Below are 26928 nucleotides of genomic sequence, written 5' to 3' on the forward strand. Positions count from 1 at the left end.
TTGCACACTGCACTTTCTTTCATCCTCATGTTCTTGCGTGTTATTCCCGGCGTACAGCCTGTCCTCTGTTCTCAGGTATAGGATAACCTCTTCTGCTGTGACTGGGACGTATGCGTCTCTCCCACTGCCTGCCTCCCAGTGATAATGTTCTGAGTGTGTCAGATCGAGGCCCAGCCAGCTGTCCAGTCATTCTCCCTTGACACACACGCACACACACGCGCGTGCCGGCGGTCAGAGTAACACATTTCTCGCTGGCCTCCGGTGTAGCTCTGAGATTAGGCTGTCATGCGCTGGCGTGCCGACCACAGCGCGGGGCGGGGGTCTGTGGGTGTCTTTGTGGTGTCATAATAATGGGCGCCTGAGTGGAGGAACCAGATGACAAGTTGGTTCAGATGATCTTGTCTGAGTTGGACGTCGTCTCCCTGGGATGCGGAGCAGTGGTGATCTAACTCAAAGACCCGTGGGCTCTTCAGCTTTTACTGAACTGTGTGCTTCGCTCTGATTGGCTCCTCTAGATATCTGAACCTGATGGAGAGGTTAGGCAACATTGAGATCACTTTACCGAGCTCCCCAGAGGCTCCTCGAAGCCCTTTAGGGGGGTCTATTACAGTGAGAGGGCACATTCAGGGTGATTTTATGTTCCCCCTAAGGAGGACTGCAAAAGCATGTGAGTCTGGGGTTGCCTTGCATCATTGGCTGATTAGGTGTGAGCTGTCACAGGGGTGTCGTGTGCACTTTCCTGCTCACGTTGCAGGGGCAGCCCTATGGGGGGTGCCCTTCCTACCCCCACCACTCCTGTCCAAACAAGAACAGTCCACACACACACACACACACACGCGCATGCACCCACCCACCTAATGGCCGGCTGGCAGAGAGGTTGCTGCTAAGGGCAACAAGTTGTGTTTGTGTTTATTGGGTGTCTGCAGTTCTAATAAAGGAAAGCGCTGCGTCCTTCACTGCCTCATCAGATGGCTTTGCTCTGATTTCTATCCGCCCGTCGGTCAGATCCGCAGTGGAGCTGGACGGCGTGCGGCCTCTCGATCATCTGGCGTTCGGGGAGGACGTCATCTGCTTTTTTCCCCCCCGACTTCTACTATGTCGCGAGTGTGTTTGAGAATGAGTTCATAGGAGAGTGAGGAACTTTAAAAGATGTGTGTGTGTTTATTTGAACGGGTGTAAAGTGTGTGTATCTATAAATATATATTTATAGATACAAATAAGAGTGAGAAAGTGTGTACGTGTGTCTGTATGTATGGTGTTGCCCAAGCCATTGGAAATGCTGGGGCGTCCAGCGAGGTTATTTTTGGATCAGTGACAGCGTATCAATGGCTGCAGATGCGTCGCAAAGAAAGGCTCTGAGATACCAGCAGACCCTGGTAGGTCTTTACCAAATCATTTCTTACCCGTCTTCTGCAACGCATTTGGCTTTCCCCTCGTTTCATCCCTCTCCACCTGCTTCTCCATCTACTTCGTCTTTTCCAGCCATCCTTTGCTGTTCCTCACTCACTCTCATTATTTCACGCCAACCTTTTCAATACTTTGGATGTTTTGTTTTTGTGTTTATTCTGAGTCCTCTAGTCCACCTGCAGCGCTCCGTTTTGTCCTTTGTGCTTCTCTTCTACGTGGCGTAGACTTCTCTTGAATTAATACTTCTCAGCTGTTTCTTCCTCCTACGGGTTCTTTATTTCATGAACAAGATTTATGCAAGTTAATGTCAACTGTATTTGTCCTGCCCTCAAATACTCTCAGTCTCTGCTGGCGTTTACTTCCCACGCTGCGAAACACTGAGTGAAGGCGAGAAGCGGAACGGATTTTAACATTCATTTAGATTTCACTCTGCATTTCTTCTTCTTTGTGACTCCGTCTATCTTCTGTTCGCCTCCTCGAGCTGCAGCCTTACAAAGTCATTGCTGTTTTCATGTGTTGGTGGATATAAATACCTATATAGAGGAAACCTGAGCAGACAGGTTAGATGTACGTATTGAGATGATCTCATGTCACTATATCCTCATGGCTCATCTGCCTAAAGGCTCGCCCAGAGTGATGGCCATTACTCCCAAGAGCATCACGTCTACCATTGACCATCCGATCACACCTGGTCTGTGGACATAAACGACTTCTGGGATCTTTTCCAGCAATTGATTTGAAGCGTTTTGTTGTTTGTTGTTTTTAAAGGTCCTTTTCTGCAGAGTTGAATGTGAAATATAAGTCGAGAGAACGACGGATAGATGAGCATCGGATGTTAACGTGTGTGTTGGAGCAGCCTCACAAAGTGGCGCTCTTCTCCTATGGCGATGGACGGTGGCCCATACACACTCTTGTGAAGCCCCTCAAGGGCCACCAGGTCGGATATAAATAAGAAATCTCAATTAATTACACTTTCTACAGGCCTAATGTCTCACTGAGAAGTCACATCTCTCAGGTGTGTAGGTGTGTGTAAGAGAGAGAGAGAGAGAGAGGGGAAATTAGAGCCTTGGAGTAGTTTGTGTGTCGAGCTGGTAATAGATCATGTTAATAACATTTATTTATTGATATGCAGCAGGATATGGCTGAGTATATTTTTGAGATTGTGTGTTTAGCTAAATCTCCACAGACTGGTGATGTGACAATGGACGTCTGTTTTCAATGTTCTCAGTATGCGTGGAGTATAGAACTGTTATGTTGAAGGTGTTTTAGACGTGTATGTATATATAATTGTATTCTGTTTGAAAATGAAGGGAATCGCTTTAAGGTTTTAGCTTTGAATGTCATTATATTGATTGCGCAATTACATGTGCCCATATAAATACAGAAATTAAAACAAATTTTGGATTTGGGATTGGAAGAAAAACATATCTTTCAAGATAGCCTCCAGGAAAAATCCACTTTGTTTTACGGATTATAGAGAAAATATGAACTCCACTTTGGGCATGGTGTGTTTTTGTAGGCCAGCCCCAGAGGTTAGAGGTTAGCGCCTCATGGGTCCCCACAACAAAAAGCTCCATTTGGATTCCGGATTATTGCAGAAAATAAACTCTGTGACAATTCTGTTAGCATAGCATTAAGCTATTCACGCTCAAAGAGAACGTAAAGGTGGACTAGTTGGCGTTATGTAATCCTAAATAGCCAAAATCTTCAGTCTCTATCTGAGTTGAATAGTTTCCTGTCTGCCGGATCTGCTGTGCTCTAAAAGACGATTACACCACCAATATAATGCTGCCTCTAATGTACCTTTTATTTAATCAAAATGCCGTGTTGTAACCTTGCACCTGGTACAGAGGTGCAGCAGCTTCTCATTTGCAATAAACCTGGTGTTGACAGTGTTCTCCCATAATATCTATTTTCAAACTTATTTTCAAATAATTTAAGTCTGCAAATTACGAACTCTTAAACTAAAGCGTGACAGAACAATACTGTGGCAGCTGTCTCCAATTTGGCCTCGGCTGCTGGTGATTGGCAATCAGTCAGCAGCCGAGGCCGCCCTCATAAAAGCTCCCAGGTGAGGGTGGAGCAGGAGAGTGAGCAGAGGCGCAGTGTTGCGGTCTGCTGTGTGATACAAATAAAATATGTTACCGAACGGAACCTCGTCGTTGTGGTCTGGTAATCCTTGGTGCTTTTGGGGGAAACCCACGGGTGATGGCCCGAGAGCCGTCACACTGGACCAACGTGGGGCCCCCTGGAACAAAAGCACCAACGATTACCAGACCACAATGACGAGGTTCCGTTCGGTAACATATTTTATTTGTATCACACAGCAGACACTGCGCCTCTGCTCACTCTCCTGCTCCACTCTCACCTGAGAGCTTTTTTGAGCGCTTTTTTGAGCGCGGCCTCGGCTGCTGACTGATTGCCAATCACCAGCAGCCGAGGCCAAATTGGAGACAGCTGCCACAAATACGTTACAAGATGTCAGACCGGCTTCAACCAAGACCGGCGAAGCATAACATTATCTCCTGCTGGGTTTTTAAGTTGTGTTAATTACTTCCAAGTCCCACAGCTGTTGTCGACCCTTGACCTTAACAAGGAGGAAGCACCCTCTGTTGACTTGTGACACTGACAGACACACGTGTGTGTGTGTGTTACAATTTAGGATAAAGGATGAGGTTGTGTGAGGCGACGGCTCTCAATCTGGGAGTGTCAACAGCAGCGAACTAGAGCTCATAAGTCTCACATGTTACGGGCTACTGAGGGATAATGTTCCCCTGCCAAATGTCTCACAGGCTGCACTGACTGGGCTGGAGGCGATTAAGTTATTACATTTTATACCATATTGCGTTCACTCGATGTGTTTTTTCAATCGCAGCGGTGGCTGGAATGTAATAATCCAACTATTTGTAGACAAGTCGGTAGTTAGAAGACGAACCGGCACGCTGACGTGGGGAAACGGTGTCAATAAGGCGTTGTGGTTGTTGCGTAAAGGTTAAAGCTCCTCGCCATCCGTCTGAATGACAGGCCTCCTGGGGCAGATGGGCTGCGAGAGGCACACGGCGGGAGAGAGGGAGAGGTGTGCCGGTGAACATTGGGTCACACTGCTGCTAAATTTATCCACGAGTAAGGTTTCACCTCCGGGGTGGGGTTTGGATGGACGGGGGGGGAGGGGGAGGAGAGGGGGACGTTTCAGGGGGAAGAGGGAGGGAGAAAAGTGAAAGGCTGCACACGAGAGTTCAAGAAAGTACAAGAAATTCAATTTGTGGCATCAAAGGAAATAAACATCTGATTTCTAATGAGTGTTTGTGTAATTGGAAGAACAAACCAGACAATATTCTGAATATAAACCAAGGTTTCATTCTCTAAAAGCATCTCAAGGCTAAAGTGATATTAGGACAAATATTTACAGTTGACTACATTTTTATTTGCCTTGAGGAACGTTTGAGAAAAGAGAAGTGCAATTAGTTAGTTGTGTTGTCTCTAAATGGCCTTAAATGTGTTTGAACTGCAAATCATTTTTAATTGATATTGAACAGAGCTGTAAGTATTTAATTCAGCTAGTAATACACATGTATTTCATTAGGTTTAAAAGTGACAGAAACCTGTTTGTGTGTTGTATTGAAATTCAGATACAAATCAAATCTAATGTTGGAGCCAAATAAGAATAATGTAATAATTTAAAAACTGATATTGCAATTGATACATTGGGGTTTACGGTGCTGATGTGTAACGGACCTTTTTACAGCCGACAGTGTGTCACGTCCCAGCAGGGAAAGCGCAGGTGTAATAATAACAATAAAGACGGCTGCGTTCCACTCTGCTCTGCCGGTGTCGAGGCGGTGTGCTTTTTGTTTACTGGGACACTGAAATGGAACAGAGCTCCCTGAATGTTTAGGAAGGCTGTAAGAAAGAGAACAGTTTGATAACTGGATTCATGTAAGGTTGGAGCATTATGCAGGTCTGCTCCACTGAAAGCTGGATCCACCCAGCCGTCTTCTACCTGCTCAGGCCATTAATAGGTATGAGGAGTATATCCCATCATGCATCAGGTATACGACAGGACCACATCCTGCACAGATGCCAGGTTGTTGCTGGCAGTCAGACATTCACTCAATTTACCTTCAAAGTGTTGAAATCTAACTGGTTTTCAAGCTGGCAGCAGCCCTCCTTGTTCATGGTAGTTGCTGGTGTTAAAGTAATCAATGGCTTTACAAGCTGAACTCAACAATACAGTCAACTCAAATCTGATTAGTTTTTTACGAGAACGATGCAAACATCTTCCTGGTGAGACAGAACACCGGCAGTGGTCTGGTCCCCAAAGACCCAGAAACCACGTGAGAACTACTGGGTCACCACCGAACAGTCGGTGACCCATTTCAGGTCCCACAGTCGGAGAAGTTGAGTGAATAAAGGTTAAGAATAGAGCCGATTATACCAGCTGAAACCGGCTTATCCAAAGTAAATCAATAGTTGTCTCTATTGGCATATAAACGCTATTTTTCTTAGTTCAAGAATTATAAATCATCTTTTTACACGCTGTTTCAAGTAAGTTTAATGATTATAAACGTTCACAGTGAAATGTATTGTTCTGTAAAGTATCTTGCCTCAGTATATATATATATATATATATAGTATATACATATGTATATATATAACATATATGTCATATATATACACATATATATATATAACATATATATACACATAAATATATATATATGTATATATACACACATATACACACAAATATATATATATGTATATGTTTGCCTCAACTTGAACTAATAGCCTAATTGCAGCAGTCCCAGCATGTGTGCGTGTCCCCTTCAGTCCGATGTGTAGGTTGAAGGTTCTTCGAGTGCAGTGCAGCTTTATCCACCCTATCCCACACAATGTTCATAACGTTTAGGGCTCCACTCCGTCAGCAGGTATTATTTTCATAACTCAGGCTTGTGTCCTTCCTGCCTCGTATCATTTATGATCCGGCTGAAGGAATCTGCTGACTGAGGATATTCCCCTCTAAATTAAAAGCTGCTGAAAATGTATTATCAGGCCTCAAGTGTTTGTTTTAACCTCTACTGCTTCCTCCACTCTCTCTGAATGTGTGTGCGCTGCTTCGGCCATACCTGTCAGTCACTGGCCTCCGTACTGTACCATGCAGGTACAGTCTCCACCACTCTGGCAAAGACGGGAAATGTCAGATGTAAGACAAAGATACCCAGAAAGGGAGTTTATGAAGGACGCACAAGAGAGTGAGCAGCAACCTGCAGGAGGAGCGGCTGAAAAGATGAGGGAGCGGATCAATACTTTTGAAACGGTTCTGAATATTGATCAATTTCTGGTAAGGTGAATTATCTTGAATATTGACAGGTTGTTTTTTTAGGAAAGACACTGTTGTGCCGTCTCCTATTTGTTTGATTGACTTTCCATTTAAAATGTCTTGAGATGAATTATTACTTTAAACCAGCTTCACAGGGCTAACAGCACATCCCCAGTTGGGTTTTTCACTTGATTACTTGGTGTGAATATGAACTGTGAACTCATACAGAACACATTTTGCAGTTTCGTTTCTTTTTCTTTTTTTCCCCTAGTCAACATGCCGCAATTAGAACATGACAGCTTGAACAGTGTTTGGAGGAGCCGCACAAATGTTATTGTGCTGGTTAATTAGTGTGTGTGTGTGTGTGTACGGGGGGAGGGGGGGTTGCGTGTACATGTGTGTGTGTGCAGGGGGAGGGGGGGTTGCGTGTACATGTGTGTGTGTGCGTGCGTGCGGGGGGGTTGTGTGTGTGTGTGCGGGAGGTGTGTGTGTGTGCGTGTGTGTGGGGGGGGTTGCGTGTACATGTGTGTGTGCGTGCGTGTGCAGGGGAGGGGGTGTTGTGTGTGGGGGAGGTGTGTGTGTGCGTGCGTGTGTGGGGAGGGTTGCGTGTACATGTGTGCGTGCAGGGGTGTGTGTGTGCGGGGGTTGCATGTACATGTATGTGTGTGTGTGCGGGGGTTGCGTGTACATGTATGTGTGTGTGTGCGGGGGAGGGGGGGTTGCGTGTACATGTGTGTGCGTGCAGGGGTGTGTGTGTGGGGGGTTGCGTGTACATGTATGTGTGTGTGTGGGGGTTGCGTGTACATGTATGTGTGTGTGTGCGGGGGGGGGGTTGCGTGTACATGTATGTGTGTGTGTGCGGGGGGTTGCGTGTACATGTATGTGTGTGTGCGGGGGTTGCGTGTACATGTATGTGTGTGTGTGCGGGGGGTTGCGTGTACATGTGTGTGTGCGTGGGAGGGGGGTTGCGTGTACATGTGTGTGTGTGCGTGCGGGGGGGTTGCGTGTACATGTATGTGTGTGTGTGTGCGGGGGTTGCGTGTACATGTATGTGTGTGTGTGCGGGGGTTGCGTGTACATGTATGTGGTGTGTGCGGGGGGTTGCGTGTACATGTGTGTGTGCGTGCGCGGGGGGAGGGGGGGTTGCGTGTACATGTGTGTGTGTGCGTGTGCGGGGAGGGGTTGCGTGTACATGTGTGTGTGCGGGGGTGCGCGTGCATGTGCGGGGCGACGGGGGGATGCGTGTACATGTGCGTGTGTGCGTGCGTGCGCGGGGGTGGGGGGGTTGCGTGTACATGTGCGTGTGTGCGTGCGCGGGGGGGTTGTGTGTACATGTGTGTGTACATGTGTGTGCGTGCGGGGGAGGGGGGGTTGCGTGTACATGTGCGTGTGTGCGTGCGCGGGGGGAGGGGGGTTGCGTGTACATGTGTGTGTGTACATGTGTGTGCGTGTTGGGTGGTGTAATCTCCTGATCTATCTGTCAGTGAGCAGGTCAGATTTTATCATTAACCTTGTGCTGTGGAACAGAGCTATATTGTTGTAAGGCCTCACCACACACACACACACACACACACACACACACGCATTTGCACACATACTCGCACACAAACATTAATTTAGCTCACTCATAAACATACAAATACAAACTTAGCATGAAGAACCTGCACCAACACAGATATTTATGAATATGCAACACTGAGTCTCGTGAGGGACTCAGGAATGTGCGATTCTTTTTTTAATTAACTCTCAAAGTCACACTGTCCTTCAACCTCGGCATCTATTAGCAGCTCTCACTAACTGAATCTCTCGCTCGCCCTCTCTCGTTCTCTCGCTCTCCCTCTGTGTGTTTTTGTGTGCGGAGGAAGAGGAGGAGGGAGAGTGTGATCGAGTCTCTTGAGTGAAGGTCATTCCACAACGAAGACTCAAACAGCGGCAGCAGCGACGCTCCAACATGCAACAGTGGTGGGAAATGTCGGTTACTGATGTGAGCGGACGCTCAAGGTTGCATGGCGACATCGATGTAAACACGAGGTTGAGCGATGGAGAAAAGAAAAGTCCCCGGACATGAATCAATCACAGCTTTCCATGTCGCTCTCACGCTGTCGGCCATTTGTCTGTTTCCGTCTCCCTCGCTCAGATTAATCTCCTTTTCGACAATTCAGTGGCAAAACATCCGGACGCAGCTTATTCTGATTGTCATGAGACATTAGAGATCCAAGGTGACGCTCTTCAGATAACCAGCAGTTGACATTTTAGTTGGCAAATCTTTGGCATATTTTCTTGATAATATGACTCAAATGATGAATGAATTATTAAGAGCTGGCTGTTTCAGCAAATTATTACACAGTTAATGTTTGTGTGTTTGTATGTATTTATATATTTATATATATATATATTTGTTTATATATATGTATGTATGTATATACTGTATATATATAAACACACACATTCTTGATTAATGCAGTGCAGAAATGACTAATGATACAAATGTAAGCATTTTGTGAATACTTATTAATTTATCATTTATATTCTACTTACAGTTGTTTGATTATAAAATAAAATAAAGACAATATGTTCAAACTAAATGTTATAAACAATCATTTACTCCAAAAATATACACGTACTGACAATTTGATTGAAAACTGTCAAGCAAGTAAAGATCAAAATCTACGTTGAGGATCAGTTTAATCAAAGTAAAAACCAAACCACGTGAGATGCGGCTCTTCCGCGTGTTGCCATAAGCATGAGCTTTAATGTATAACTAACCTTGTGGTGGTGAGTGTTGCTCTGGGAGGTAAAGTAACACATGGGAGCGGCGCTCAGGGGCCCGTGTTTCCGGTCCCTGGTGCTGGAGCCTGTTTGATGATGTTGATGGATTAGTGCTCTGGTGCTAATGTGCAGAGTGGGGGTGCAGAGGTAGTCTGCAGTGGAGGACAGCAGGAGCAGAGCTGCACCATGCTCAAGACAACTGATGAGGAACAGGTAAACACCTGGAGACCAAAGGCTTCACACGGGGGACGGGGACTTTCTTCTCTGACTGAGTTCAGGACGCAGTCCAGAGCTCTTGTGTCACTTCCCTTGAGCCACGAGCTCCTTCACTGGATCTGTGTACGTGTGTTAATCGACTTCTCCTTTTACAGCCGCCGCGTTAATGGCTTCTTCACTCACATTAGAGCGGAATAGACTTAAAAAATATTAACCACTAAAAGGTAGACAGCATATTAAATGTGTTCTATTGCCATGAAGTTTACTCAAATCAGATTATATCCAAATTGTTGTGGACCAACAAAATTGTACTTAATTTCTGGATAAATAATTTCTCGTAGAGTTCTGTTGTTTGTTGGTGTGAGATTTAATTTAAATGGATCCAGTATTGCATGAAGCAATCCTAATGAGTGATTGTACCTTTGTTATATTATTATACCGTATTGTTTGTATATAATGCCCTATGTGCCTTTACACACGGTAAACGGATGTTTGATACTTCTTATCAGATTATTCATTTAATTTGTAAGGAATAACAAACGGCAGTCCGTGAACACGTCTGTGGAAGTGATGAGTTTTCCATGCGTTCCTGCTGTGATCTAAACGTTCCCACGCCGTGTGTTGCTCTTAGTAGCAAACCCCGTTATTAGATCATTCAAAAAGTCTTTGCATAATACAAAATATATAAAATTGCAACTAGTTGTTTGCATTGCTTTGTCTCCTGTTGGCTCCGACCATGAGCGGCAGGCGGAGCCTTTTTGTTCTGAATAACACTTTGTGGTTTGTAGTGAGGAATAACTTTGACAATTTAGGGACTTCAATTATGTTCAGGAGCCTTTAACAGTGTAACAGCTGCTCACCTGTTGTATTCATTATAAACCACGATATCGGCCACTCGGCCACGTGGTTGTCGTGACTCATGTCTTATTGTGGACTGCTTGTGTCAAGCACTGACTTGTCTGTGTCACGCTGTACTTATGTAAACACGATAAATTCAGATGAGATTTTAGATTTGTGTTGCACCTTTACTTTATTATTGCTGGATTATGAGCAGCCAGCTAAGCTTTGGTTGTGGTCCTCTGGTCCTCTGGTCCTGGGCCTCCGGGCTGGATGTGCAGCTCTCCTTTCCTGTGTGAACGGTACTGTGTGGCAGACGGCCCTCCGTATGGTTTAGCTTCTCACTTTGCTGTGTATGTGTGTGTGTGTGTGTGTGTGTATGTGTGGGGCGTGCAGGTGCACGTGGTCTATAGGTTTCAGTTGCGCACCTCAGCTGCACCTGGATCTGCAGTATTTTACAGGTTTACAAGCTGTCCTGTTTTCTGACTGTGTGTGTGTGTGTGCGTGTGTGCGTGCGCATGCGGTTGTAGGTGGAAAGCAAAGGGGAAGATGTGTAATGTCCTCTCTTCCAGGGGCTCTTCCTCTGGCTCGTCCAGGGAGGGGTTTTTCCGATCTCTATGCCCGTTTTGTCTATTTCTGTCGGCCAGTGTATTCCGGTTGGTGTGTATCCCTGACACACACGCCGCACATTCCCCATCTCTTTCTCGTTATCTCAAGACTCTTCACACTGGATCTAGTTGTATCCTTCTCCTAAGTCTTCAGGGGGTATTTCTCCTTCTCCTACGTCTTCGTTTCCCCCCCCCCCTCTCTCTCTGATATCTTCATCTGGTTTTCCTTCTCGTGATTTGTTGCTGCTTCATGCATCATGTCGTGACTGTCGGTGTCTCCGGGTTTCAGCTGTATGGCGAGTACAGGGAGCAGCTCGGAAACTGTGCCAGGCGGGAGGCCGCCCGTCTGCTGACGGAGAGACAATGTAGGAGACAGGCGGGAGAGAACCCCACCGGCCGAACGGGGCGGCAGCATCACTCTCATCACCCCGTGTCCCTGGAGTCGTACCACAGCCACGCCTCCTCCACCAAGAAGCCTCGTCCCTACTCCAAATGCCAAGGTGACCTTCAGGAATGAGTCATTCTGTTCAAACACACTCATTCAAACGCTTTACAAAAGGTTTTCTGTAAAGAGGCAAACTGTGGTCATTGTTTCCATGGCAATAACACCTTATGTAATTACCAGAAAAAATATTTAAATGACATGTTATTTATATATTTGTTGAGGTACTGGCAGCTCAGTTCAGTGTTTCTTCTCTGTGAAACGTTGATCATTTATAGCTCCATACTCTGGAGGGAGTAGTTGTATCAGCTCATAAAATGCACTTTAACAGTTTAATTTGGCTCCACCCAGATCATCAGGCAGCTAGTCAGGATGTTTGACATACTTTATTTGGATTTTCCATATTGAAATGTGCAAATCTATTTCATTCTCCAACATGAAGCTTAAATACTGTTTCAAAACATTATGCATCCTGATTCAATTACTTCTCGAAAAAATACTGAACACTGAAACAAAAGCAGTATACATATTTAAGGCTTTGTGCTTTAATTGAGTAATCCTTCTTGGCAGTTTATACTGCCACACAATGTCATTTCAATGGGAAGTCATTTGCATTTTCCCTTTTACTTTGACAACTCAAGTTACTTTTCAGTTCAACCACCCACCAAAAATGACTTTAAATGCTTCAAATAAGCTCCAGCTTTACCAACTCCAGCAGTAAAATGATGCCAACACATTGATGCATGACATATGATAATCCAATCATAACATATTTGATAATATAACTCGCATTTGGTAACTTTTACTTTTAATTTAACTTTTATTATTACCTTCGCATTGAAAATGCGGAAGGTTATGTTTTGATCGCCGTGTATTTATTTATTTATTTGTATGCATCTTACTCTCATAACTCAAAAATTATTAAATCAAATCGCATGAAATTTGGTGGGATGATTGGTTATTATCGGGGGACCATTTGATTTGATTTTGGGATCGACCGGGTCAAAGGTCAAGGTCAAGGTCATGAAAAGGTCAGCATCTTCTTGGATCGCATGAAATTTGGTGGGATGATTGGTTATTATCTGGGGACCATTTGATTAGATTTTGGGATCGATCGGGTCAAAGGTCAAGTGCAAAGTCATAAAAAGGTCAAAATCTTCTTTTTACCATAGCACGGTCAATTTTTATCCAATTGGCATGCAACTAATGCCAAAATGTTCATAATTCAATGCCCCATCTTGTGATATGCGAAGGTATGCGCTCTACCGAGTGCCCGTTCTAGTTTTACAATGTATTGCTGATCTGGATTGTTCTTCCACCACTGATCTAAATGTCTTGATCCTAATTACAACCTACCTAGACAACCAATAATAAAACATAGCATTAATATAGCAATATGTTAACACTTTTGAAAATAACTGTCTTCAAGCTCAATGAGTACATGCAGGACTCCTCAAATCATTGAATCAAGATAAAGTGTTTGAGGTGAATCTTCATTCGCGCTCTCTGTCCCAGATTGCTTTGCTCGTGTGCGGCGGTACATAGTGAACAAGTTGGGGGAGGACTGGATATTTCTGGTTCTTCTGGGACTGACGATGGCTCTGGTCAGCTGGAGTATGGACTACGCCAGCGCCAAGAGCCTTCAAGGTACCCGGCCAAAGCCGGAGAGATGATTCCTGTCAATGTGCAGTTTGATGATATGAGACTTCGTCTGTACTCATCCCATTTGTACTCATGTGTTTTCTCTTTCTGTTGTTTTTCTGTCTTTCAGCTTACAAGTGGATGCACGGGGAGCTGAAGGGCAATGTGCCCCTTCAGTACCTCGCCTGGGTTACCTATCCCATGATCCTTGTTATGTTCGCCTCGCTCTTTTGTCACCTGGTTTCCCCACAGGCCATCGGTAAGCCCTCCATCACCTGTCTGCCTCTCTTATCCTCCCCCAGCACCTGTTTATTTCCTCTCTTTACCTCCTTTGGTCTGTGTTCCTGTTGGAGGATCGTGGCACTCTTTCTTAATTTACTGCTCCCACCCGTCTTTAGTCTACTTCTCCATCTTTCTCTGGTTTTTACAGGTTCTGGCATTCCTGAGCTGAAAACCATCCTGAGAGGTGTCGTGCTGAAGGAGTATCTGACCCTCAAAGCCTTCGTGGCTAAAGTCGTCGGGCTGACTGCTTGCTTAGGCAGTGGGATGCCAGTAGGCAAGGAGGTCAACACCCCGCCTTTTATAAATATTGTGTTTATCATGATGCATTAAGCCAGCATCACTGTCCTTAACCCCCTTCATCTCTGTTTTCTTTCTGCATCACTCTATCTGCTCCTTTTCCAGGCTTGGAGCTTAATAAATCTCCTTTTTGTCATGTTTTTCTTCCCTCTCTTCTCTCGGGATTGAAGCAAATAATTTCTCAGCCCAGGAGCACATTAACTTCCCCCATTGCAGTAGCAGAGTAACTGTCAGATGCAGCCATTATACAGGGAGTTATCTGCTCTGAGACAACATGTCCCAGTTCAGACTCCATGCTTCACAGACGGTAGTCTGTGTGTGTGACATTACATGTAACTCATCTGTGTCACGACGTGTCGCCCTCAGGGTCCATTCGTCCACATCGCCAGTATCTGTGCCGCAGTGCTGAGTCGATTCATGTCCATCTTCACTGGCGTCGATGAGGTAAGACGAGACCAAAACCTGCTGACCCGTCAATGCACCTCATGAAGGTGGAGATGTAGCTTTTCCATCATAACATGCTTCCTTGATGTCTTTGGTGTAATCACAGGGTTCCCACTGGCCCTTAAATTCTTAATTTTTATGATTTCAGAAAATCATTTGTTTTGTTTTTATTCAGCTCGAGGGTTGAAGTCTGTTGTTCGTTTCAGACGTCTCAACATCTGTTGGAGGGATTGTCGTGCTATGAGCATGCAGATGTTAGCGGGTAGTTCAAAGCACCACGTGCCTCTGTCCGGCCGCACAGAGCAGAGGCGCTCGGCTCGACTCTTGCGGCTGCAGACTTATTGAAAGACTACCTTTTTTTATTGTTTTAAATATATACTGGCTCTGAGGTCCTTGGATGAAGAGTGCCTTATAAATGGAATCCATTAATATAATGTGTGTGTATATAGAAAGTGAAAGTGGGAACCCTGTGACCGTTGTCCTCCCCCATCTGTCTCTCCCCTCTAACCCCCCTCCTCTCCCTGTTTCTCTTGCGTCTATGTTTTTGCTCGCCCGCTCGCACCTCGTCTGTGTTTGTGTGTCGCTGTATTAATAGTGTGATGGTAATGTCTGGCATGTGTACTAACAGTGACCTCTTCCCCTGCTCTCTCTCTTTCTCCTCTTCCCCCCTTCTTTCTCATTCATCACTGCTCGTCTGTGACCTTTAACCCCAGAATGGCACCCATAACCAGGACCTGTTGGTGTGTGCGAGTGCCGTGGGAGTGGCCACGTGTTTCGCGGCCCCCGTGGGAGGCAAGTGCCCCTCCTGAAATAACATCGGGACCACAAACGTGGAAGTTACATCTGACCTCAGATCAGTGCTCTACATTGTTTAGTGATGAATAAAACTGGATGACTCTTCAAACAGATCTACCTGTCGATATGAAGCTGACTCTAAAGGAAGAGCTCAACACTTTGGGGAAATCCACTTATTTGCTGACCTCCTAATAGTTAGATGAGAAAAATGTTGTCTAAAATATCAAACTATTCCCGTAACACTGACCTCAGACCAGAGAATGAATTCAAAGTGAATTGAATTCAAAGTTTGCCATCAACACATTAAACCTGAATTATAGATTTATTTCTGCTATGAGCTTTCCTGCTTTCCATTGTCGTGAATAATAAAATATAAAAACTAAACAATAATGTAATTGCATTTAAGATACTCTCTTGTGATTTTAGAAACGGCTAAATAATTAAAGAAAATATTTAATGTCTGCTTCCATTAATTTGGGGTCTGCAATCAGCTGCAGGGATTTTTTTTTAAGGACAATGTGACCCGTTTGTTTCCTGATTGCTTTAATTGCTCCCTCCAAGTCTTGATTTCTCTGCCTGCCGTGTGCATTCCTGCTTCATATTCTCTGGATGTGCCTTTTTTTCCCTCATCTTTCTAACTTTATTTCTGAAATCACTCTCGAGTGAGCAATATTTATTCACTTTATTCCATTCTGCTTCCCCTCTCCCCCTCTTGTGGTTCCCTCTCCTGTCCTCTCCACCTTGATCTTTCATTCTCTCTATCTCCAACTCACTCCCCTGTCTTTCTGTCCACGCTCTCGTTCCCTTCATCATCTCACGCCTTTCATCGCTCATTGTCTCTCTCAACTCTTTATTTCCCTCCTTCTCTCCCTCTCTGTTTTCTGTGTCAGTAGAACCCTTATGGTTACACAGATATTCTGACTGTTGGCTGTGCCGTGGGGGTGGGATGCTGCTTCGGCACTCCACTTGGAGGTACGGTACAACCTGCACACGGCCTCGTACCCCGCATCCACATCTCCTCACTGGAGACTGAGACCTTTTGAGAATCAACTGAAATGAGTCCGAGGCCCAGGGTGTTGGAAACAAGCCAGTATCAAAACTCTTTTACTTAATCTTTCATTTTATAATTTAGTTTATTTTAGTCTATTTGTATTAAAGATCTTGTACAGATGCTTGTCTGAAGACAAATAGACTTCATAATGACACATCAGCTTCTAATCATTTATTTACATAAACAAACTGAAGAAAACTTTAAAAAATGTATTGTTTGTTTCATTGTTAGACAGGATTATTATGTCGCCAAGACATTTAACAATTGAAAATGTGTCGGTCCTCTCTGGAGGTCAACACTCTCATCACGATACTTGTGTTTTTTAAAGGACATCAAACATTTATTTGGCATTTGGGTAATTCAATTCATTCTCAGTATCCACATAGCTCTGACTTACAGGACAATAACCAACCCGAGGCTGAGCAGCTGATATTCACTCCTAACAGATGTATCTTTAAAAAAATGATTTAAATCAATGTGTGTGTGTGTGTGTGTGTGTTTGGTTCTGTTCCAGTGTGTATTCACTCCCTGTGGTTCTCCTGTTGTGTATAATTACACCCACAGCCTCAAGTGTTTTTGGACTAATTGTGCTTATTTAACCCATCTCTCTCTCTCTCTCTCTCCCTCTCTGTTACCCCTTCTTTTTCCCTGTTTCTCTAATTTCCCTCAATCCCCCTCTCCCTCTGTCCATCCTCCCCCCCCCCCCCTCTCTTGCTTTATTTCTTTCTTTCCTTTTCTCTTTCTTTCTCTCTCTCTCCCTCCCTCACCACCACCAGGGGTGTTGTTCAGTATTGAGGTCACGTCTACCTACTTTGCGGTGAGGAATTACTGGCGGGGATATTTTGCCGCCACATTCAGCGCCTTCATATTCAGGGTGCTCTCTGTTTGGAACAAGGATGCTGGTGAGAAGCAGAGGACACACACACACACACACACACACACACACAAGACTGCTGAACTGGCATTTTATGGGAAGTAGCTGAATTTGACAGCTCAGTAATATGTTCTTCTTTAAACCAGAACGTTTCAAGTCATCTCCTTCGGTTGATCCACTTTACACCAGCACCAAAGAGTTAAATACTCACAACTTGCATCTGCTACCCTGCACCCTAATCTCTGTCTTTATATACTTAATTATGTCAACTTATTACAGTTTATAAGACTACTTTCTGTCTTACTCTATATTGAAATAAATATCTATCACTCAACCGGAAGATCATCTAATGTTCATCTTCAAACACTTTCGAGCAGAGGTCAAATTTGATCTCCTTACAGTTTAAATTAATATTTTCCAAATAGTAGTTTATCTTGAAATCTTTGAGATAATTTTGACATACATTTTCTAAATGATTAAGCTCACAGTGATAGACTCACATATGCTGCCTACTCAGCACTAAGCAGCAGACAGTCAGACAGTCAGCTCGTAGACGGTGAGCTCAGCGGGTCATTTAGCAGATAAAGAGACGTTCAGAGACGTTAAGAGACGTTAAGAGACGTTAAGAGACGTAAAGAGACGTAAAGAGACGTAAAGAGACGTTTCCCTCGGGAGGCCGTGGAGCAGCAAAGAGACGACGACATTCATCAGGTGGACACGTGGAACATGACTCCTGTGGGACGATCACGTGGCTCTGTATCTGTCGGATGTGTAAATAAGAAACTGTTTGCTCATAAGTTCAACTTGTCAAATCTAAGTGACAAAATGTTAATGTCGTGTTCAAAGCTTTTAGCCACTGCCCACAGACTGGATAAATTATGCAGGTTTAAAGTCCTACAAAACATCCTCTCTTTTAACATTATGAATATAACATTATTCCTAAAAGTATTTTTTCCTTTTCCATATTTTTTATGTCCTGTTTTTCATTTGATGACAAATGAAACTCAAGATACTGAGCCCTGAAATGAAAGATTGAGATCAGATGTTCATTTGATGTTTATGTTTCTTTGTTTCCCTCAGTCACAATCACAGCCCTCTTCAAAACTAATTTCCGGATGGATTTCCCTTTCGACCTGCAGGAGCTGCCTGCATTTGCAATAATAGGGTGAATACAAATGTGTGTGTGCAATGATACTGTGTGTCTCCACTTTGAAAATAGATATAGATATAGTCATGTATCCCCCCCCCCCCAATACATAACTGTTATATGTTGTGCAGGAGCAGCATGGACAACTTGTGTTCTCGTGTTTCAGGATCTCGTGTGGTTTCCTGGGGGCGTTCTTCGTCTACCTGAACAGACAGGTGGTTCTCTTCATGAGGAGACCGACAGCGCTCACACGCTTCCTAACCAGACAGTAAGATCCCAACGCACGCACACACACACACACACACACACACACACACACACACTCTCTCTCTCTCACAGGGCCATGTTCCCATGATCTCAAACCATTCGACATTTTCAGATCCAAGTCCTCTTAATGTATCTCAGCTCTCTCTCTGAACTCATCCGTCCCACAACGCTGGCCAGGACAGAAGCAGAGCCGTAACAACCTTTCAGCCAGTTATTCACTCAGTGTGGGGATTCACTTATCCCCAGACTCAACAGTCAGGGAGCATTAGTCTCCACCATTAGAGAGAGGAGAGCAGCAGCCATGGAGAGCCATACAATCAGTGGCGAGTTATTTCTGTTGCAAGCATCACTTGTTTTGCCATGTGGTTGTTGTCTAAGAATACATTCCTGATAATGACTGTGTGTGTGTGCGTGTGTGTGTGCGTGTGTGTGTGCACGTCCAGTCGATTGATCTATCCAGGTGCAGTGACACTGATCATCGCCACCTTAACGTTTCCACCTGGATTTGGACAGTTTATGGCTGGAGAGGTGAGACGGACTCAATCTCTCTCTCTCTCTAAATTGTTCCGTTGCTCTACGATTCAAATCTGTGGAGCTGCTTTTCGTTCCTGTACCCCTCTTTTCATTAGTTTATATACTTATTAACAGTAGATATTCAAAATGCGGTCTATTTGTTGTAATTTGCTTCACTTTTCTTTCTTTTTTTATTTGGGCAACTATTCAGATTTTAATCTTCATGTGTATGCCGGACAACTCCACCATGACATCACAGGATATAATAAGTGTCGTCTTTATTTATACGCTGTCTTGTCTGTTTTGATAACGTCTTGTTTCTTCCTGTCCGTCGGTGCTGTCGGGCAGCTGATGCCCAGAGATTGCATCAACTCCTTGTTTGATAATTTCACCTGGACCAAAATCTCAGGATCTGCGGCTCCGCCCGGCCTGGGTCCCTCCTCTGCATGGCTTCATCCTCACGTCAGCGTCTTTGTCATCCTCCTCCTCTTCTGCATCATGAAGGTATTCTATATTCTGTGTGTGTGTGTGTGTGTGTGGGTGTGGGTGTGTGTGTGGGTGTGTGATAATGTTCTGGTCTTGAGCATCCTTGATCCGTTTTTTTGTGTTGTAGTTCTGGATGTCAGCGCTTTCCACCACGATGCCCATCCCCTCCGGTGCCTTTATGCCAGTGTTCATATTGGGTAAGAGGATCTTGTAATGTGAGTGTCTTCTTCTGAGTTTCAGTTGAATTTGTTTCTAGCAGTGTGTCTTATCTCTCTCCTCAAGGAGCTGCTTTCGGCCGCCTCGTGGGGGAGATCATGGCCACTCTTTTCCCAAATGGAATCCTGTTTGATGGGATAGTCTACCGTATCCTGCCGGGAGGTTACGCCGTCATTGGTCAGTCTACGGGCCGTCGCGCTGTGCTCAGGGTCTTAGGACTCATAGAAGAGACTTAAAGGAGACTAAGACTTGAGAACATTTGATGAACAACTGACTTCCTTTCTTTCAGTTAAAGATGTGAATGTAGCAGCAGAAACAGTTTCACCTTTCACACTCGACGTCTGTGGTCAAAACAAGGCCTCCAAATTGTCTAATATAAAATGTGATGTGTTCTTACCCAGAAACATTTTAATTTCCACAAATTAAACATTTAAAGTAATTGGAATTCTTGAATGTAATGTCTGACTCACTGTTGTAATCCTGCTCGATGTGCTTCACTGAACAAGTGAATGGATAACGGATTATGAGTACTTTAAAAAAAACTTTTGCCAAATATGTGGAGGGTCGGGCTCCAGTCCCCCAGACCCTCCACAGGATAAACAGGTTGGAAAATAGATAGAGGTGATGCATAAAGATGCGTATTAAATAGATATATTTACTACTTTACGCTTTGATTTCTGCCTTATGAAAACTCCCAACATCGTTGAACTCTATCTTTAAAACTCTTATTTTACCATATTAATTCTTATTTTACCATATTAATTCTTATTTTACCGTATTTCTTATCTTACCATATTAATTCATATTTTACCGTATTATTTCTTATTTTACCATATTAATTCTTATTTTTCCGTATTAATTCTTATTTTACCGTATTATTTCTTATTTTTCCGTATTAATTCTTATTTTACCATATTAATTCTTATTTTTACTTATTAATTCTTATTTTACCATATTCTAAGTCAATCCGAGGCCACAGTGATGAAAGAGGAATGGCTCTGTCTGCTGCTCTCTTCCAGGTGCGGCAGCCATGACGGGAGCCGTCACACACACGGTTTCCACTGCAGTAATCTGCTTCGAGCTGACCGGTCAAATCTCGCACATCCTGCCCATGATGGTGGCCGTCATCCTCGCAAACATGGTGGCCCAGGGCCTGCAGCCTTCTCTCTACGACTCCATCATCCAGATGAAGAAGCTGCCTTACCTGCCTGAACTGGCCCTCGGGCACATCAGGTAAGACGACGAGAAAATGCATTTGTGTGTTTATGTTTTCCATGCTGTCATTGTAGGACAACAGGTATTTATTGTGGTATCTCTGCTTCCCTAGCAAGTATAACATCTTTGTGGAGGACATCATGGTGCGCAAAGTTAAGTTCCTCTCTTCTCAATCAACCTATCGGGAACTGAACCATCTGCTAGACACCACATCTCTGAAGACCATCCCCCTGGTGGACTCTAAAGGTGACGTACATCTTCTTTACGCTGACGCTTCTATCTTGTGCTATATGATTCGTGGGAAAGAAATTTTATGACATTTTAGGAAACGTCCTTTTTTGATCATCCCCTGCTCTTTCAGCAACATACATCTCAGTGATTAACACATCATAGGGACTCCAGAAGATCACTGCTCCCAGGAAAAAGAATATTGAACCAGATATTGTCATTTTTTTATTTCTATTGTACAGATTCAACAAACGTGATGTCTTATAATCAGGAGTCTTACATGTTCACACTACATGACTGACCGGTGGTCACACATCTCACACAGATCTTTCACTGGAGTCCCTGATGAGTATGTTCACACGTCGTGAGCTGTTTCTGGTATTCATGCTGTGTGCGGCTCCTTATTGAGCCATCAGATCAGCATCAATCTTCTCATCGAACTCCCAACAAAAAAAACATATGCGTTTATTTCCCAAAATGTTGAACTGCTCCTTCAACACTTCTCTCTGTAGAATCCATGATTCTTCTGGGCTCCATCGAGAGGACGGAGCTTCAAGCCGTGTTTGACTGGTGGCTCTCCCCAGAGAGGAGAGTCTTTGAAAGAGGGCCGAGCTCACCGGGCCAGGGCTCCAAAGTCAGCTGGGAGTCCTTCACCTTTGTAGACGAGGATGGCGGAGAGGAGAGCGCAGACAAGGTGGGAACAACAAACAAAATTAGCTTAATTAGTTGTTGTTTTTAAAGATGTATTTACCAGCAACGTTGTGTGTGCAGACGGCTCCAGTACAGGAAGAGTGTAACGGGCCCATCCCATCCCCAAGACCTCAGGAGCCCACCTCCACCGACCTCACAGGTTCAGGTAACGCGGCAGTGCCACTGCACATGAAAACCAGTCCGTCCATCAGATGTCGCTTCCTCTCTTGTCTGACATGTGTTGCCATACCATATCCTCAGACAAGCGCAAGCTGCCATCTGTCAGCACGGCCCTCCAGAGACTCTTCTCCTCCACATCTTTGTCGGGACCGACTGAAACTGACGTAAGATTAACCTCCCATACTCATTATCTTTCTGCTGTTGAGTTGGCAGCTCGGATCTTATCGGTCCAACAAGGCTTATGTGATGGGAGGAGCATGACATGATGCATGCATGAAGGAGTTGACGCGTTGTGCAGTGGGCGATGCCATGGAACCACCAGGGGCCATCTTATCATCATCTGTGTAGCTTTTCATAGGACTGCCCTTCAATCTGTCCCTCTTTGCTCAGGAGGCCACGCCCACGCCCACTTCGCTGACGGACCCCATGTCCCCAGAGGAGGTACTGTACGTTATTGATTCACAATGCACACAGTTAACAATGAGACAGCCAATCAATAATGAGAAACTCTGTATACTCGTAGTCCATCTCTCTGCTTGTGATTGGCTGATGCAGATCAAAACCTGGGAAGAGGAAGAGCTGGATAAACCAATCGATATGGAGCAGATACGTATTGACCCCTCCCCGTTTCAGCTCGTGGAAAGGACTTCTCTGCACAAGGTGACCAGCAACACCTGGGGGACATGTTTTGACATGTTAAAAAAATGTACAGACACTGATAATTACATATTACGCACAATCCCCATTTCATATTTCAAAGCGGTATTTCAATAAATAGTTTGACATTTTGGGAAATACTTGAACAAACATGATTGTAAATGTTGTCTGAGTAAAACTAGATGCCGTCGGATGAGCCTTTCAACCTTTTAACCCTGTTACTCCAATTGATTCATTGGTCATATTTCATTATTTCACAAGACAATAACCTCACCTAAAGGTGCTATTAGGTGAATAGTGCCACCATAAGCTCGCGATTTCCCCTTTTTCTTTATGCTCAGCTCACTTTCTCGTGGCTGTATTTTCATATTAAGCATCCAGAAGGACAGTGGTCTCAATCCGCTCATCTATCTCTCTGCAAAATGACAAACTATTCTTTTAGAACACAAGTTAATTTTCACTTTTATACTCTTCTATTCTTCAACATGTTTAATATATTCTTTGTTCTGTTTGTTTTTCTACGGTTTGAAGGGAACCTCTCCCGATGTGTCAGTGTCCATTTCAACCTGTGCAAACAGTGGTAGAATATCTTCTGTGACTCTACGGCCTTTCAGAGTTTTCCCACATTGAGTTTATGACAAAATGTGGTTCTAAAAACATCTTATTATGGGATACACTGGGAGGAAGGGTGTTATTATGGGATACACTGGAAGGAAGGGTCTTATTATGGGATGAACTGTGCAGGAAGGGTCTTATTATGGGATGCACCGATCCAACTCATCTGGGCTTTGGGTATCGGGCCGATACCGAGTACTCATCTGATACCAGCGTTTAATTAATAAGCTGTGAGCCTCACTGTGTAGAAAAGGACCGGATCATTATGTGTAAGGCAACAAAGGTTTAACTTAACCATGGCGTTCCTAACTTTGTCAACCAAAATATAACAAATAAATAGATATTAATGTACTGAATTGTTATTTATTAAAATAATGGTATCCAATACCGATCCAGCTATTTGAGTCAGTGATGGACCAATATGGGTGCATCTAGTTTTTATGAACATATTTTTTATTATTATTCTGTCCCCAGTGAGTCACCCAACTTATGGAGGTAGGATACTAAATAGAGTTTTTTTTAGTGCTGTGAAAAATAACGCGTTAACTCAGTTAATTCAATTACAGGTTTAACTAGTTATTTATTTTTAACGCATTTAACGCATGCGCAGAATGAGCTTCCAATCCGTCTGTTGTTGGTCGTCGGGACGAAAAAAAGTCACTTGCAAAATGAGCTTCCAATACACCACTTCAATCTGAACTCTGTCCGCTCTCATGCAGACGGTCTGTTCATCGGTAATGATCCTTCCGCAGGTTCACCTACGGAAACCTTGTTACGACTTTTACTTCCTGTAGATCAGGGGTCTCAACACGTCGATCGCGACCTGCCAGTCGATCGCGGCGTAGTGTTGGTAGATCGCATGACATTAAAAAGATTGGCCCGCCCCCTGACATGTTCTCTATAGCACGTCTTTGTTCTTTTATTAAACTAAACGTCTGTTGTTGATCGTATCTCCACAGCAGCATGTCATTTCTGTCTACGCGTTGCGTTAACACTTATCGATCTCCGTCTCGCGCGCCACGGAGCTCCGTGCGCGCATCGGGACCGAGCAAAAAGAAGTCACTTGTCAATCTGTCCACCTGTCCGGGCCGGTGAGGTTTCAGCTTTGCAGCGGTGTCCCCGCCGTCCCTTTCATCACGGCCCAGTTCATGAAGAAAACCCACACAGTCAGTTTGCCTCAGCAGCTGCTAGAGGAAGACTAGAGGCCTTTAGATTGTATCATGGTGGAGTTAATGGTTGACAAACAAGAGAAAAATGTTCTGTTTAACCCTCCTGTTACCTTTACATTTACTAACATATTTTACCCTCGGGGTCAATTTGACCCCAGCAATTAAAACCTCCAGAAAATTATTAGAATTAATATTGCTTCCCAAGTTTAAGTGTGAGGTACTTTATGTTTGTTTGTTGACTACCTAAATAGCCCTTTAAATAAATAAAAAGTTGATATTTCTTATATGTTTGACACAGTGAAAACAGCCTGGGGTCAAATTGACCCCAAAGAACACCGACATTAAACATTGAATGGGGTCAAATTGACCCGAAAGGTAACAGGAGGGTTAAACATTCTGTTTAGGATGAAGATGTATTAATGTTCCATATGGAAGAAAACTGCTAAATAACTGCTGAGTTGCAGCACCATTGTATAGAAGAATGTATAAATGTATATATCCGTCTTTTGTCATAAATCTCTATGTTCTCACAAAATATACCGAGAATATCGGTAATATGTGATTAATCATGATTAATCCACAAAAACCTGTGATTAACCCGATTAAAAATTGTAATCGTTTCACAGCCCTAGTTTTTTTGTTTAGTTTATGTCCACACGACCATGAGGCTTTGCATCTTGAATGTCATACTTTGATTCATGTTATATTTCTTTATCTATTTCCTTTTGTTCAAATTGTTTACAAGGAGCAGTGCGGCCATGAAAGCAGAACACTGTCAACATGTAACACTGACTGGATCATGTCCTCCTCTCCCTCATTACTCAGACCCACACTCTGTTCTCCCTGCTGGGTCTCAGTCACGCTTATGTCACCAGTATTGGAAAGCTGGTGGGTGTCGTGGCACTAAAAGAGGTAAAGTCATATTTTTGTCACCTTGGTTTGGTTCTGTAATGCGGCATGACAGCGAGCGGGGATGATGTCATGTTGTGGGCAGTTGTTCAGTCGCTGAGTGCATCATGTTCGACGTCCTGATTCATGCGGTGATTGTAACTGCCTTCCACTCATCTCTCCGGACGTGTTTCATCCTCTCTCTCTCTCTCTCTCTCTCTCTCTCACAGTTACAGAAAGCTATCGAGGGCTCCACTCGCAGTGGCGTGAGGCTTCGTCCCCCTCTGGCCAGCTTCAGAGACGCCAGCAGGAAAACCAAGAAGCACCAACCTCCCTCATCCACCCCTTCCTCCCCCACTCGGGACAAAGACCCGTGGGGGGAGGGGAGCAGCAGGGAGGGAGAGCTGGTGAGGAAGGATTCCAGAGGCAAGGCGTCATTTCCCAGGGAAGCTGCCGGGTGTGACGCGTCTCCCTCCTCCTCCAGCAGCGTTCGGAGCACCAGGGGCAGCTCTGCGCCCACAAGAGGAGCTGACTGTGGTTCACAGGAGCCGGCATCTCCGTCTACCTCCTCCCCTTCTACCTCCTCCCCTACCTCACCTTCACCTCCTGCCTCACCTGTGTCCCCAAGCAGCCCTGTCCTCCCCCTGTCCTCCCTGCAGGAGGACAGGGGGAGCGAGGAGTCAGATGAGCCCGTATAGACTGGCTTCAGGAGAAAAGACTGTTCCCTTCCTTTCACTCCTCTCCCCCCAGAGACAGAGCGGCTGTCTGGGTGGAGGAGTCGGGCTCGTCTGCAGACCCTCAGACATTCAGCTCTCATAGAGCGGGGCGAGCTAGTGCACATAAAGCTCCTGAAACTTGTAGTTTAGGATTTTTTTTTCTACTCTTACGATTTCACTCTCAAAATCTCAGGTGCTTTCCTGTGTCTTTTGAAATGCTGACGGACAAACGTGTTGCAAACATATTGCAAATGTTCAATGTCCATCCATATCTTAGACATTTTGAATGTAGCTCTGTCATATTTCAGTGTATGTTAATGTCATTAAGTACCATTTAATCAAATGTTAACTGACAGCAATGAGTTGTATGATAATTAAATGATATACTGATGGTGACTTAATTAATTTGGCCTAGAGGTCAAAGTGATCATGCATTTAAAGTTTACTGATTAAGGTTCATTTTAAATTATAACTGACATTGATCAGATATGTTCTGTATGGTAAATATTCAAATCATTATTACCAATCTGTAATTTTTAAAGATAAGAAATGTTAAAGTTGTCTACTAGCTTATTTTAGTTATCTACAACATCTTGGTAATAACTCTGTGAGGCACAGAACTCGTGATTTGAGCTAAATGCTGAAGTCAGATGGGTGTTAAGCCGGTGTAACGAGGATACTTTACTGTGTTAGCCTGCTAATATTAGCTAATAAGCACTAATTACAACATACAGGTGAGGCAGATGGGAATGTGAGCTTTGCAAGTAGCTACGTTCAAATAAAACCAAAATGGCAGCCTTCTCATTATGCATGTCAAATTTATAACTGGCCTAACGAAGTGATTTCAACCGACGTTATCCTGCAGGGCTTTGTAGTACATCAAGTCCATACAAGCACATTTCAGGTTAATTAAATTGTAACATGAACGCTGGATTAGCTCGCAATCTTTGAGACAAAA

General features: G+C 44.2%; 1 protein-coding gene across 3 annotated transcripts; it reads left to right on the plus strand.

The window, feature by feature from the left end:
* Positions 1-1039: 1039 nt before the first annotated feature.
* Positions 1040-26527, plus strand: clcn1b (chloride channel, voltage-sensitive 1b). Of its 3 annotated transcripts, none has more exons than XM_056445047.1 (23): positions 1040-1376; positions 11447-11657; positions 13115-13246; positions 13371-13499; positions 13671-13804; positions 14186-14263; positions 15952-16030; positions 16886-17011; positions 18064-18148; positions 18297-18398; positions 18841-18925; positions 19259-19414; positions 19524-19593; positions 19679-19789; positions 20632-20845; positions 20940-21073; positions 21568-21749; positions 21827-21911; positions 22007-22089; positions 22316-22366; positions 22481-22585; positions 25192-25278; positions 25485-26527. In XM_056445047.1, exons 1-23 carry the CDS (start codon positions 1326-1328, stop codon positions 25950-25952), a joined length of 2958 nt encoding a protein of 985 aa, XP_056301022.1. In that variant the 5' UTR covers positions 1040-1325; the 3' UTR covers positions 25953-26527. The 3 variants fall into 3 exon arrangements, with proteins under 3 accessions (XP_056301022.1, XP_056301024.1, XP_056301023.1); XM_056445049.1 differs by having other exon boundaries at positions 25118-25278; positions 25485-25572; XM_056445048.1 differs by lacking the exon at positions 13115-13246.
* The last annotated feature ends 401 nt before the right edge of the window (positions 26528-26928 follow it).

The sequence above is a fragment of the Pseudoliparis swirei genome, chromosome 22 (assembly GCF_029220125.1).
Source record: "Pseudoliparis swirei isolate HS2019 ecotype Mariana Trench chromosome 22, NWPU_hadal_v1, whole genome shotgun sequence".
Classification (NCBI taxonomy): Eukaryota; Metazoa; Chordata; class Actinopteri; order Perciformes; family Liparidae; genus Pseudoliparis; species Pseudoliparis swirei.